General features: G+C 35.8%; 2 protein-coding genes across 3 annotated transcripts; both read right to left on the minus strand.

Moving 5' to 3' along the window:
• Positions 1–1,356: 1,356 nt before the first annotated feature.
• LOC129568258 (uncharacterized) lies at positions 1,357–4,865 on the minus strand. 2 transcript variants are annotated; one of them, XM_055445932.1, is made up of 3 exons: positions 1,967–4,865; positions 1,674–1,873; positions 1,357–1,593 (listed from the first exon to the last, which is right to left on the minus strand). In XM_055445932.1, exons 1-3 carry the CDS (start codon positions 2,499–2,501, stop codon positions 1,468–1,470), a joined length of 861 nt encoding a protein of 286 aa, XP_055301907.1. In that variant the 5' UTR covers positions 2,502–4,865; the 3' UTR covers positions 1,357–1,467. Both variants share the same exon structure in this region; 1 of them encodes a protein (XP_055301907.1).
• A 3,367-nt stretch (positions 4,866–8,232) lies between these two features.
• Positions 8,233–12,233, minus strand: LOC129568262 (leucine-rich repeat transmembrane neuronal protein 4-like). Its single transcript, XM_055445936.1, has one exon. It carries the CDS (start codon positions 9,881–9,883, stop codon positions 8,969–8,971), a length of 915 nt encoding a protein of 304 aa, XP_055301911.1. The 5' UTR covers positions 9,884–12,233; the 3' UTR covers positions 8,233–8,968.
• Positions 12,234–13,761: the final 1,528 nt, after the last annotated feature.

Raw genomic sequence — 13,761 nt, forward strand, 5'->3', positions numbered from 1 at the left:
GATCAGTATCAAAATCACCGTAATAATTACAATCGCCAATATTTGAATACATTTCCGAATAAACACAAACGATCAAATATGCCAAAATTGACCAAATCAATTTCGAAAGAGAAAATGAATGCGAACCAACCATTTTTCAATGTTGAGCCAACCGAACAGATTCCAAATCGATATAAGAGCACCACGTCGTGTAGCAGTCAATGGAATGAAGTAACGCATGGCATTGTTTTATCGCCATTCGACAGTTCTTCGCACATTCCGTCCAACACGTCCGGCTACGCATCTATTTTTGGATATCTCAATTCACTGGAAATACTGTGGTATGGAACATATGCTATACGTGAAATTAAAATAGAAGTAAAATTCTGAATCACAATGGTTCTATAATGATAACAGAATGCTACAGTGTTCGAATCACTTTTCTTAAAATTGTATAAAATTTCAGTGAGTTGAATTGAAGTTTTGGCTCAGTATCCATTTCCGTTGCTTGCTGATATCGCAAGAAATTTTGTGCGTCATTCGTCATTCCAACGGATCGTGTGTTTCTGCACGTACTTTGCAAAGTTTTAAATAAGAAGTTTGAGTCATAAGTGAGGATATTTGACTCCATTTGGGCTTTTAGATTGAATGAAAACTTTGCGGTGCTTTTGAAGTTCTGAAGTTTTTTTTTGAAGCGCCGCAATGTTTTCTTTTGATTATATGAACCCATCGTGAAGAGCGAAAGATGTGGCCCATGCATATGATATAGTTCGCGTATTCCAGTACGTCTGGCCAAGTTTTCGTTGCCTGGCCAATTTCACAAAATCGACAGATGAGGAAAAAAAGCACAAGCACAACGGCAGTGTACGGAAAAGCCCATTCGAACAAATAAACAATGATTACACGAATTTTTGCCCGCGTTCCCCATTTTTTGTTGTTGCGCTATGTTTTATTGCTTCGGAAAACACGATTCGCATCGGCATTTTTTTTATTTGGGTTCAGTCGTAGTAGCACAACACCCAGTGTATGTGAGTGCGAGAGTTCAGGTGGAGCGAGAAAATGTTCAATCGGAATTTCCAATCTAGAGGCCGCCTGCATTTATTGCATGTTTAAATGAAATGATCAAAATTTCCAATTCAAGCGTGATACGGAGAAAAAAAAACACAACAAAAACAAAAATCGAGAACGATCGACGTAAACAATACTCATATAGCAAATATTTTGATACGCATAAAAAAGGCAAACAAGCAAATTCTGTTTGAATAATCAGAATAAAGTGTACGAACGAACAGAGAAGAAAAAAACTTTAAAAAACTTAAAAGGAAGAATTCCGAAACTAAAAACACCAATTTATTTACGAATTAAGAACACGCTTAGTAACGATTTCGGCCATAAATATTGGCCATTGCTACTTTACTATTTCATCTTTAATTAAATTGGAGGAATATTGTATTACAATTTTTTTTATTCATATATGAATTTTAAATTTCAATTATTATCGTCGCTGAAGTCACTGTAATTGTCACTTTGATCGCTGTCATAGGATGATGAAGATACATCGCTTTCATTGTTGTCATAGTTGTCGTTGAAACAATCAACTAATGTTGTCCTTATCTGTAGAATCGGAAAAAAAATAATAAAAAATTGATCAATTCAAAAGAATGCTATTTTTTTTTTTCCATTATATTCATTACCAGTTCTTCTTCTTCCACATCTGAAGCATTTACATTTCGGCGAAGACGACGACGGCGGCATTGGAGACGACGATAATTTGTATTGGCACGTTTTCTAGCTTCATCCAACTCCTCTTTACGCTTTTTTGTTCGTTCCTTTTGGTGTTCTGCCGTTTCGGTGAAATTTGCAGGTCGTGGCACATCATATGTATCGCAGTAAACTAAAAATAAAAAATAAATAAAAATTGATGAAAGGAGAACAAGAAAAAAAGAGAGTGGGAACAATAAATATATATACAAAAGAATATACTTACACAGTGTTCGAATATTTATTGCAGCATTAATATCGCGATTGAATGATCTTGATGCAGTTTTATCTAATGCATAAGCACCATTGCATTTATGTAGTTTCCACATGGACAAATTGAAATTGATATTTTCTTCATTTTCGTGCATACGCCATTTGATTTTACGACTTCGAACTCGTTTACCCGTCGTCTTTGAAATTTTATGCTTACTCTTCCATGTATAATGTATCTTTTTAACATGAGTATATCGATATTTCTGTTTATTAGCATCATTTATTACCATTGTTGGTGGATCTTTGGTAATTGCATTAGCATCATCATTGGCTATCGCACGTGCAGCTTTTCGCTCTAATCTCAATTCACGTTTATTTTTCAACAAATAAATCCCTTTGTCTGGCAATGGTGATCGCATTGTTGGCAACATAGATGCAATGTCCATTGGTTTACACACCAAGCATACTTTGGTGCGACTCTTTTTTGTGCGGCTGCCTCGATGCCATAATCGATCCTCCTTCCAAGCTTTGTAACGACTCTCGCTCATACGAGCATCTTACAATACTTCACCACAACGGCAACAACATTTCGTCGTACGATGTTCGCTGCCAAAATACACTGTACACCGCGGATGTTCATTGAGTAATTTGAAAAGGGCATGCACTTGGGTGCCTTGGTATTCAAAACCAGGTGAATTGGCTGCTGGTAATTTATCACCAACAATTACCACCACATTTTTACTCCGGCCAACAATCATACGAACAATGTCGTTTAATGCACTTGTCCTTTGTGCCCATGCATTTTGGTTGATTTTAGCATATGCTTTGGTATTATACACTGCCATGGCTCGGGTGAAAAACTTTAATCTATGTTTGGCATATTCTTCGAATTGGGGTGAACGACTACTAGGCTGTAGTTTATCCGTTGATTCCTTTTCAATTTTTTCACAATCCATCTTTATTTCATTGTCAATTTCCGCAGTCAGTTGTTCACGTTGTTTCTGGAAAAATTTAGTTTTGCACATACGATAGTGACGGCGCGAAGAAAACTTGAATTGGCGATATTTTCCCGTTTTATGATCGATGATTAAACCACAAATCATTAGCCGTTTGCCCACATCTAGTACCACTTCACGATCGCACGATTGTAATTTTTGTCGTTGCTCCTCTTTGATTTTTGCTATTTCTTCCTCCTCGGCAGCCGTGCTTTTAGTATTGGCTTTCTTTTTGGTTTTCTTTGCTGCTGGTATTGTAGAAGCAGCATTATTATTGCGGCGATGCATTTGAAATGAAATCGATACGCCGTTCGTGTTAAAATGATTACCAAATACTGCATTACGTTCGCCCTCGATTTGATCAACTTTGAAGAATTTTCGCCATAAAGCATAAATCAATTTTTTGGCTTTTTTAGTTCGATAAGCTCTGACTTCTCTAGAACCACTTTCCTGCTCGTCTTTTTCCCCTGGGTGGTTTATCAAACGAATCAATTTGACGAAACCAGTGCGATCAACGCTGATGCTTTCCTGTCCAAAATGCGACTCGGGAAACACTTGAAATACCTTCAATTTGGGCGGTAATAGCAAACTTGGATAACGACGACGGTGATGACTTTTCTGTTCTTCTTCTTCTTCTTGTTGCTGAGCAGTAATTGTCGCTTTGAATTCGATCCAGCGTTGTTTGTTTTTTTCATTCTCTGTGCGATTGTATTGCTGTAGGGCATAAAAGAATGGCACATACTTGTACCACTTGCCTTCTTTGTCGCTATGTAAATTATTAAAATAGCCGGCACCATAATTTTTCATGTTGAAATTCATTGGTTTTAATTTATCGTGCAGCTGTTTAATTAATTGTTGAGGCTCATGCTCCAAAGAATTTGAATTATATTTCTTCTTTTCATTTTTATCATCCTTAGGTGGTTTCAAATGTTCCATCGTTGACTTTATCCATTGGCGATACGTTTTGTTGTATTTTATCTGCTTTATGGTAGCATTATTTGGTATTTTAAACAATTTGCTATCATTTTGAAAAACATAAACGTAAATGAAATGTAACAACACTTGCTTAATCCATCTGTAGCCATGGACGCATATGCAATTCATTAACATGGTTCGATGATGACCGACAGCATTGCCAAGAATATTCTGTAATCCTACGGCGGGTGGTGCGTTTACTTTAAAATCTTCGATGAATGTCTTTACGATTGGATCAAGTTCGGTTGCAAATGGATGAGCTGGATCTTATTTTTCTGGATATACACCACCTTCTCGGACCCCATTGAAGTGCTCCCAGAAGTACCTATCTCCACATTTCTTTTTCCAAAATTCATCGTGGATTGCTTTCGTATTTCCACTAATCAATATTCGCATCAATATGCAATGCACATTGAGATATGCTAATACTGTCAGGCGGCTCATTTCGTCAACCACTGCATTGATTGTATCCAATAATTCGTCATGCCTATTTTCAGGTAAGTTGATGGCATCTTTCAGTAGCATTTTAACTACAAATATATTTTTATTTTGGGCAACCAATGCATCTGTGCTTTTTGGTTTCTTTTTACTTTGTGGTCGTTTTCGCTTCTTCTTCTCCTGATGTTGTTGTTGTTGTTGTTGTTGTTGTTCATTTTCACGAGTCATTTTTTCACACTTTTGTCTTTTACAACACTTCATTTGGCTCAGATCAAAACTGTTTCGGTGGAATGTTTAATTGTATGTAAAATACGTAATTAGTACATCGACTGTTCCAAACGGCAGGATACGTACTAGTTGCTAATTAAAAACACATTTTTATGTTCGGCCACAAATCAGTCACTGCAGTGCTCATGAGCTATGATTATTGCGAAAAATATATTTGCTTTTTATTCTTTTAATTCATGGAAAAGGAGTATAAACGATATGAAACATGCAATCAATTCCAGCGACAAAAAGTTGATTCATTAAAATAGGGCAAATTTGACAAGAAACGCTAATACATTCAATTTTTTTTTTATTTAATTGCATAACTCTTTATTCACTTGGTTTCAACCAGAAGTTTACCATTCGAGACATTTTACTGTGGAAGGTAATGGATGAAATCAAATCCGTCTCAAAAAGTACCAAAATCGTCCTAAAAAATTACAAAATCGACCCAAAAAATAACAAAAGCATACTAAAATAATTACAAAATCGTCCCAAAAACATTTCATAAATTATCCCTAGGATAATAATGAGTGGACATACACTCGGCATGTCTTTTGGCATGTCTACATTATGAGTACTTTCATGCCATGGTGGTCGTTTTCAGTAAAAGGAATTAGAAAATCAGTCTTCTTATTAAAGCAAAAGATATCGATTTTATTTCAATGTATTTGAACATGACAACAATTCATATGCGTGTGCTGTCAAAGTCACTTTGTCATGCGTCATTCACATTAATGCTTTAACTGATTGTGGTGAACAGTGGTGAGATTGGAAACGCCATACATTTTATATAAATTATTTGTTTGGGAATTATATTCATTTATTTTCTTTTATTGTTGATATTTGGGCTCTGCAAAGCCTAGGCTTCATCCACGATTTGTTTTCCAAAGAAATATTACGAAAAAATCGTGAGTTTGCACTGTCAACACTTGTGTGGTTTTTCATATGATTTTGAAGTCATCGAATATTGCCACCCATTCACACATTCAATGAACTTGCTACACCAAGTGATAGTTTAGTTCATTGGTGACGTTTTTCAATCCGCCATACGTTTTTATATGTGTGTGTACATCAAAATGTCAAAGTTTTCAAGAATGCAACCGTTCTCCTCTTTCTTTTCAGCACGAGTTTTTTGGTCTGATTTTGCTATGTTTTGGGACTCTTGCGCCTGCAGAAAACGATTACGCAAGGAAATCATTGGACTCTAATATTTGGTCAATTTATCTTTGAATCAGAAATTATTTCATACAAAAAAGGGGACTATTTAGTGAAATATCACAATTTTTACCAAAGATCGATATCTTTTGCTTAAACAAGAAGACTGATTCTAATTCCTTTTTATTGATTCCTTTTACTGAAAACGACCACCATGGCATGAAAGTACTCATAATATAGACATGCCAAGAGACATGCCGAATATGTGTCCACTCATTATTATCCTAGGGATTATTTATGAAATGTTTTTGGGACGAATTTGTAATTATTTTAGTACGATTTTGTTAATTTTTGGGTCGGTTTTGTTATTTCTTAGGACGATTTTGGTGTGGGTTTTGGGACGACTTTGTAATTATTTTAGTACGATTTTGTTATTTTTTGGGTCGATTTTGTAATTTTTTGGGACGATTTTGGTACTTTTTGGGACGGATTTGATTTCATCCGAAAGTAATACTTCTTTACTTGGTGGCAACCAGAGATGACTGAAGCGCACCGAGTGACCGAGCAACGGCCGCACGGACACTGAGTTTGCGTGCTTAAAACATGCTCAGTGCGATATTGCGCTGCAGCACAAACAAACCCACTCCATGAAGAGAGTATAAGCGCACCAACGGAGTGCGCTACACCGCACTCGTACACAACGAAGAAACAATAGAGAGAATATACAAAGAAAGAAACACAAAGAAAAGGATAAGACAATACACACTCAACTCTTTATATGTGTGTATAAACCATAATAGGCAACAGAGTTAGAGTGCGCACACATTTCTTAACAACAAAGTCAGAGTGCGCACATAAACTCATAACGAAGTGAGTGTAAACGCACAGAGCAGAAAACGACTCTCAGTTGAGTTGCTGAATACGCTACTGAGCGTGCGCTTAGTCATCTCTGGTGGCAACTAGATACTGTATGACTTTGGAATGGAACAACATGCGCTTATATACCCGTTCATCGGATGTTGCAACTGAATGAGTAAGCGAAAAATAATGAAAATTGGAAGAGGGAGATATATATAAAGCACTTATTTTGCTTTTGTTCGATTTTGTTGTTTGTAAAATTCGTCGTTAAAAGCCGTGTCCAAAAGTCGGCCTAAAAAGTGTATTTGGAAACTCACATGTAGAGTATGATTTTTTTTGGATATGGTGAGAATGAATCTGTTTGCATTTGTAAATTCTCTGAAAAAAAGGTTTTATGACTGACTTCCGTTTTCGAGAGACGACGACTACGAATCTTTTGCCCTTAATTTTATGACGGCTGTGTTTGCATTCTCTTTTTAATTACGATCGTCGTAGCTTAGACTACCATCACCATCATCCCCACTTATCACATGTTGATGATAAGTAATTAAAACTATCATGGTTTATTTTCTAAATAGAGTAAAAGAAACTAACAACAACAAAAAATAAGATGAAAAATACAAAGAGAAAAGAGAAGACGGACAAATGTCGGCAAACGCGTACTTTGTTCTATTTTTTTCGTTGCTGTTAACGAATATACATTGTACATTAGTCAATGTTTATTCAACTATATGAAAAATTCACATATGTATTGTAGTGCACATTGTACATATTCGTAACGCATTAATGGTGTAAATATGTTGCGATCATAAAACTAAAAAGACAACGAAAGGCAAAAAGGGTCTACCTATAAAAATAGTCATAGCACATTTTTTGGGAATTTCTTTTAAAATAAATATCCAATATCGATCGAATCCCAAAATAACAAATGTTTATTACATGCAAACCGAAGGAATGCAATGCAATTTGAAGCAATGTGATAACACACATTCAAAGTGCCGTTTGTCGAAGCATAAATGTGCGTACATGTGCAAACTAAAAAAAAAAATTGTTTTAAATATAAATTACTAGGAAATTTTACCACAGGATGAACTTCGTATCCTTCATTGAATATTTCGTGTTTACATGTGTTTGCTCGCATTTATGATCTATTTTGAAAAAAAATTTCCAAGAAATGTTTCATGACGATTAGTTAGATGAAGAGAGGAAGAGATATACAGGTCAAAATCCATCCGATGTTTGAATAAACAACAACTCAATGAAGCAACGGACTTGTCGGCACACTCGTGGATTTAGCATTTCACTTGCTTTGGCGATTCGTAAGTTGCCGAAGCATCGTATATGCAGTGCACTCGATATTTAACGTGAAAACCTATATTCGGTACATCGAAGTTGGCCGAGGTATGATTTCGTTTGCGCGTAGCACGTAAGCAATTCACTTCCGATATATAGTATATACGTTTTCACGTTAAATATCGAGTGCACTGCATTTATGATGCTTCGGCAACTAACGAATCGCCAAAGCAAGTAAAATGCTAAATCCACGAGTGAGCCGACAAGTCCGCTGCTCCATTGAGAACACGCATCATTTTATCAACATCACTTTCATTTATTTGCTTATTTCGTTTTCGTTCAAAGTTTACAGATTTGAAACACGAATCCGTAACTCTGCCCAAGTTATTTACTTATCACACATTGCATTAATCAATGTAAATACCAATTAATAATTGGGGATGATGCATAATGGAATTGATAAAGATTATATTTGAACTGCTGAGAATATTCGTTGGACGTTGCTACGTTTTTTCAAAATACGATTCTTGAAAAAGTTGGTGCGCAAAAGCGGGACATCATATTTCTACTCATTCAATGTGCAACATTAAAAACTCTGTGTATAATTTCGAGAAATATCGCTTTTGTCGCGTATGTTTTATGCAGTGTCATTTTAAAAATCAACAATTGTGATGTCCCGCTTTTGCGTAACAACTTTTTCAAAACACACTTTTCGTTATTGGCTTCTAATTGAAATGGCGTAGGGTACGCGCAAAAGCGATACTTTTCGAAATTATTACTATATTATTGACTTTATGACGTACTTATGATCGAAAATTGATCTAAAATATTCTGCTTAGCTATAACTGGCTATTAATCTATTATAATTTCACATTTTCAAACATTGTGTTCGTGGCGTCACTTTGAAGCAATAAAAAAATCAAGCAAAAATGATGTAGCACTAATTAGTCCGGTGGCTGTATATCTCCAGCTATTACTTTTCTCAGAGTCCAATTATTTCCATTTAATGAAACAAATCACTTCGTATTCGTTCAAGAGGAATTTTGTTGTTCAGCCATATTTACTCGATAAACAACTTCCGTGAAATGGCCTCTTTTCAAACTTTTTTTCCGTAAAAAATATGAAACCAATACGATTGCAATGATGATCAAACCCACGGTATTGATTAATAAGACAGTCAATATAAATTTATGGAAGTCCTCATGTTTGATATCGAGTTTTTGATCATGTGAGCCATTGCTTCCGTATTCTTTACTTGGTAGAACCTTTTCTTTCCATGTTGTTGTTGCTTTTGGTAGATCAATCAACGTCGTTTTCATTATTTTCATCGTCGTTCTTATCACACTTTTGGGTGGGCCTTGTGTTGGCGATGGATAAGTCTGTGTTGTTGGCGGTAGATGAGTTGATGTTGTGTTCGACTCGGTGGTGAACATTGTTGTCGAAAATTTTTCCTCCAGCATTTCTCTCCATGTGGTCGTAAAAATTCTCGTCATCATGGTAACTGGTGCTGTTCTCACATTGACCAAATCACAGTCGAGTTGATGTAAATTTGAGTCCAAATTCTTGCTGATCAACTGGGTTAAAGTATTCAAATATGAACAATTGAATTGATTACTGTCGATGCCCACAATTGTCATGTTTGAAATACGCGAGTTGTTGAATCCAATCAGTTCATGCAATTGATTGTTTCCAATTATAAGTGATTTCATTTGATTCAAGTGCGTTGGAAGAATGTCTGCACTTAATGTCTTCAATCGATTGTGTGACAAGTCTAATAATTCAAGTAAATCACCCGCGAATGCATAATTTCCAACAATTTCGATCTTGTTATACGACAAATCGACTTCATTCAATTTCTTGTGTTTGTAAAATGAAAATGAAGGTATTTCACTAATTTCATTGTGCGACAAATTAAGTCTGTGTAAGTATGAAGCATCCGAAAACATATTCACTTCATATGATGAGGAGCTTGTGTTAACTCCGCAAACACTTGAACTGTTAACAGAGCTGAAGCGAATAAAACTAAATGAATGTTCATTTTCACCAATTTTTGCAACTTAAGTTTAAATTTCTCATTAAACAATCGAATGGTTTGACAATCACTAGTAAACTGAAGCAAATTAACACTAATCATTATATTAAATGCTGTTTATTTGACGGAATGCATCACCATTGTGTGGGCTATGCATTCAAAAATCACAAATGAAAACAATTTCAAGTTTTTTTTTTTCTCAGTACAAAGTCACACTTTCTTCCACCAACACTCCGAATTACATCCTTTCAAAACAAGAACTTCGCCTAGATGTTTTGCGAATATATAATCGTGACGGATACCGTTTTTTTGTGCAAGCAGCAAATATACGTTTTTGAATGATCCAAAAACGTATGTTTGGTAAGCAGGTCAAAGTGAAGGTTACGTCTGGATCATATCATAGATGAATATTGCACACTGAATTGAAGCAATTCAAATTTTAACGATTTATATACAACTGGACGTGCATTGAGTGCATTGCACTCAGTTATTTCTGGATCACTTTGGATGAAAAATATATAAACTAATTAAAAAATGGAATCTTGAACTTTATTCTTTGCAAATGGAGACTGATACGGAGTGCGAATCTTAAACTTACTTATCAACAGTTTGTCTTTCTTTGTTTAAATTGAATATTCTTTGAAAGTCATCCATGAAACGAGTTATGCTACATTTATTCTAATTTAACAATATTGGAATAGCTCATATATGCTAATGGCTGAAGACATCCTGACGTTTTATGTACACTGAAATTATTTCGTAGCTCTTCGTATTCGTTTTACTCAATGGATTTTGGTGATTCAACATTTCAACGATAACATTTTCAGACCGTGTTGTTGGCGAACATTTTATTGTTAAATGCTGAGATTCGATTGTGGCTCAAGTCCAATTTTTAATTTAATTGTGTATTAAAGATGCAGACCTTCAGTCTAGGTTATATTGTATTAGAGGAAAACTAAATCCAATGGTGAATGGAAAACAAAACTCGACGTGTTTTATGATTTTATTGACAAAGGTTGAAGTTCCTCAACATGTTGATTGAAAAGTTATTACAATATTAAATCGAAAATTCATCTAAAATATTCTGTTTAGCTATAACTGTATTAATCTATTACAATTTCATATTTTCAAACATAGTGTTCGTTGAATGCATTACTTTCTCCATAGAAAATTCGCGCTCGAGCATAGTAAGCGTCGACACTTATAGCTGTGCTCACGATTTTTTTTTATCAAGATATCGTAATAAACTAAAAATATCGTTCGATATCGTTATTATGATGGAATCTTAACTTTTTATCAGGATATTAACTATATTCAAATAATAACGTTATCGGATGAATCTTAATAATATCGTTGGGAAGTTATCAAGATCGAATCCTGATAATTTATCAACATTCAATCTTAATAATCATCAAGTTCTGGAAGTGGGTTTTGGTGGATCCTCAGGATCGACCAGAACTGCTCCCAGTTCTGGAAGTGGATCTTCAGGATGGGCCAAGGGCAGTGTCAAACCGGATCTGGTACATCCTGAAGATCCACTTTCAGAACTGGGAGCAGTTCTGGTCGATCCTGAGGGTCCACCAAAACCCACTTCCAGAACTTGATGATTATTAAGATTGAATGTTGATAAATTATCAGGATTCGATCTTAATAACTTCAAAATGATATTATTAAGATTCATCCGGTAGCGTTATTATTTGAATATAGTTAATAACCTGATAAAAAGTTGATAGCGTTATTAAGATTTATCGGTATTATGATCGGATCTCAATAATCTCTAAAAATTATTAGGATGGTTATTAAGATACGAATATGGCACAGCTATAGTCTGACGCTCTGTGTGTACAGTATAAGGCAAAACAACACTACTACATGCGCGCGTTGCTTCATCACACACAGTTCGTTATAGTGACCGCGCTCGAAGAGTGTGCAAAGGAGAAATAATACATAAGTACGACGCTCATCTGACACCTCGTCACACAGATCGTTCTCATATAAGAGCGCCGTATGTATGTATTATTTCCCCTTTACACACTTTTCGAGCGCGGTCACTATAACGAACTGTGTGTGACGAAGCGTCGCGCGCATGTAGTAGTGTCGTTCTGCCTTATACTGTACACACAGAGTGTCAGACCAACCATTCTTAGTGTCGACGCTTACTATGCTCGAGCGCGAATTTTCTATGGAGTTTGAGGGCGAAAATGATGTGGCACGAATTAGGCCGTTGGCCGTATATCTCCACCTATTGAAGATGAAACAAATTTCTTTGGATTCGTTCAAGAGGAATTTTGTTGTTCAGCCATATTTGACATATAAACAACTTGCGTGAAATGGCCTTTTTTCAAACTTTTTTTCCGTAAAAAGTATGAAACCAATACGATCGCAATGATGATCAAACCCACGGTATTGATTAATAAGACAGTCGATATAAATTTATGGAAGCCTTCATGGTTGGAATCGAGTTTTTGATCTTGTGAGTCATCGTATTCTTTACTTGGTTGAACTTTTTCTTTCCATGTCGTTGTTCTTTTTGGTAGATCAGTTGTCGTCGTCGTTGACATTGTCCTCATCATCATTCTTATTACACTTTTGGATGGGCTCTGTTTTGGTGGTGGATAAGTCGGTGTTGTTGGCGGTGAACGAGTTGATGTTGTGGATGAGTGGGCGGGGAACGCTGTTGCCGATGGTATTTCCTCTGGCCATGCTCTCCATGTGGTCGTAAAAATTCTCGTCATCATGGTAACTGGTGCTGTTCTCACATTGACCAAATCACAGTCGAGTTGATATAAATTTGAGTCCAAATTCTTGCTGATCAACTGGGTTAAAGTATTCAAATACGAACAATTGAATTGATTACTGTCCATGCCCACAATTTTCATGTTTAAAATACGCGATCTGTTGAATCCAATCAGTTCACGCAATTGATTGTTGCCAATCATAAGCGATTCCATTCGATCCAAGCGCTTTGGAAGAATGTCCGCACTAAAAGTCTTCAATTGATTGCGTGACAAGTCTAATATTCGCAATTTCTTATTTTCGTAAAATAAAAATGATGGAATTTTGCTGATTCCATTGTGCGATAAATTGAGTCTGATTAAATTGTCAGCATATGAAAACATATGCTTTGAAAGCGATGTTAATCCAAGATATGACATGTTCAAAGTGTGAAGATTGGAATACACGCTGAATAGGTCATTTGGTAGCTTTGGCCGTTCACAGTCGTTGAAATTTATGCTATCGATCCACGCCTTAGAAAACCTATCCGAGCGTGTTAGACGTGATTCATAAAGATGTTGATTCAAGCAGGATGACCAAACGTAAGGTGTAAAAAAGTCATGTTGGCGACTATTTTCGACGCACACGAGGGTCAAATTACAGTCATATGGACCGTCATAATAATAACAAGCGCCAATGTTCTCATATTTCACACGATGTGGAGCCTGTGTAGACTCTGCAAACACTTGAACTGTTGACAAAACTGAAGCGAATAAAACGAAATAAATGTTCATTTTCACCAATTTTCACAACTTTAATTCAGACTTCTAATTGAGAACTATCGAATGGTTTGACGATCACTTGTAAACTGAATCAAATTAACACTGATCATGACATTAAATGCTGTTACAATGACGAAATACAAAAATATCGTGTGGGCTATTCACTCGAAAATCACAAATGAAAACAATTTCAAGTTTTTTTTCAGTTCAAAGTCACACTTTCTACCGCCAACACTCCAAACCACATCCTTTCAAAATAAGAAACTAGCGAAAGTGTTGTGCGATTATTCTATCG

This window comes from Sitodiplosis mosellana, unplaced genomic scaffold (genome assembly GCF_009176505.1).
Source record: "Sitodiplosis mosellana isolate CC-2019 unplaced genomic scaffold, AAFC_SMos_1.0 Smas_scaffold_17, whole genome shotgun sequence".
Taxonomy (NCBI): Eukaryota; Metazoa; Arthropoda; class Insecta; order Diptera; family Cecidomyiidae; genus Sitodiplosis; species Sitodiplosis mosellana.

What these genes read in the sequence shown, in the direction of transcription:
- LOC129568258 (XM_055445932.1), bottom strand. Translation starts at nt 2,501, where the DNA reads ATGAGCGAGAGTCGTTACAAAGCTTGGAAGGAGGATCGATTATGGCAT. An exon ending in AATAAATATTCGAACACTGT is followed by an intron (nt 1,874 to 1,966) that starts GTAAGTATATTC and finishes TTTTATTTTTAG; the next exon opens with TTTACTGCGATACATATGAT. An exon ending in ATGTGGAAGAAGAAGAACTG is followed by an intron (nt 1,594 to 1,673) that starts GTAATGAATATA and finishes CCGATTCTACAG; the next exon opens with ATAAGGACAACATTAGTTGA.
- LOC129568262 (XM_055445936.1), bottom strand. Translation starts at nt 9,883, where the DNA reads ATGTTTTCGGATGCTTCATACTTACACAGACTTAATTTGTCGCACAAT.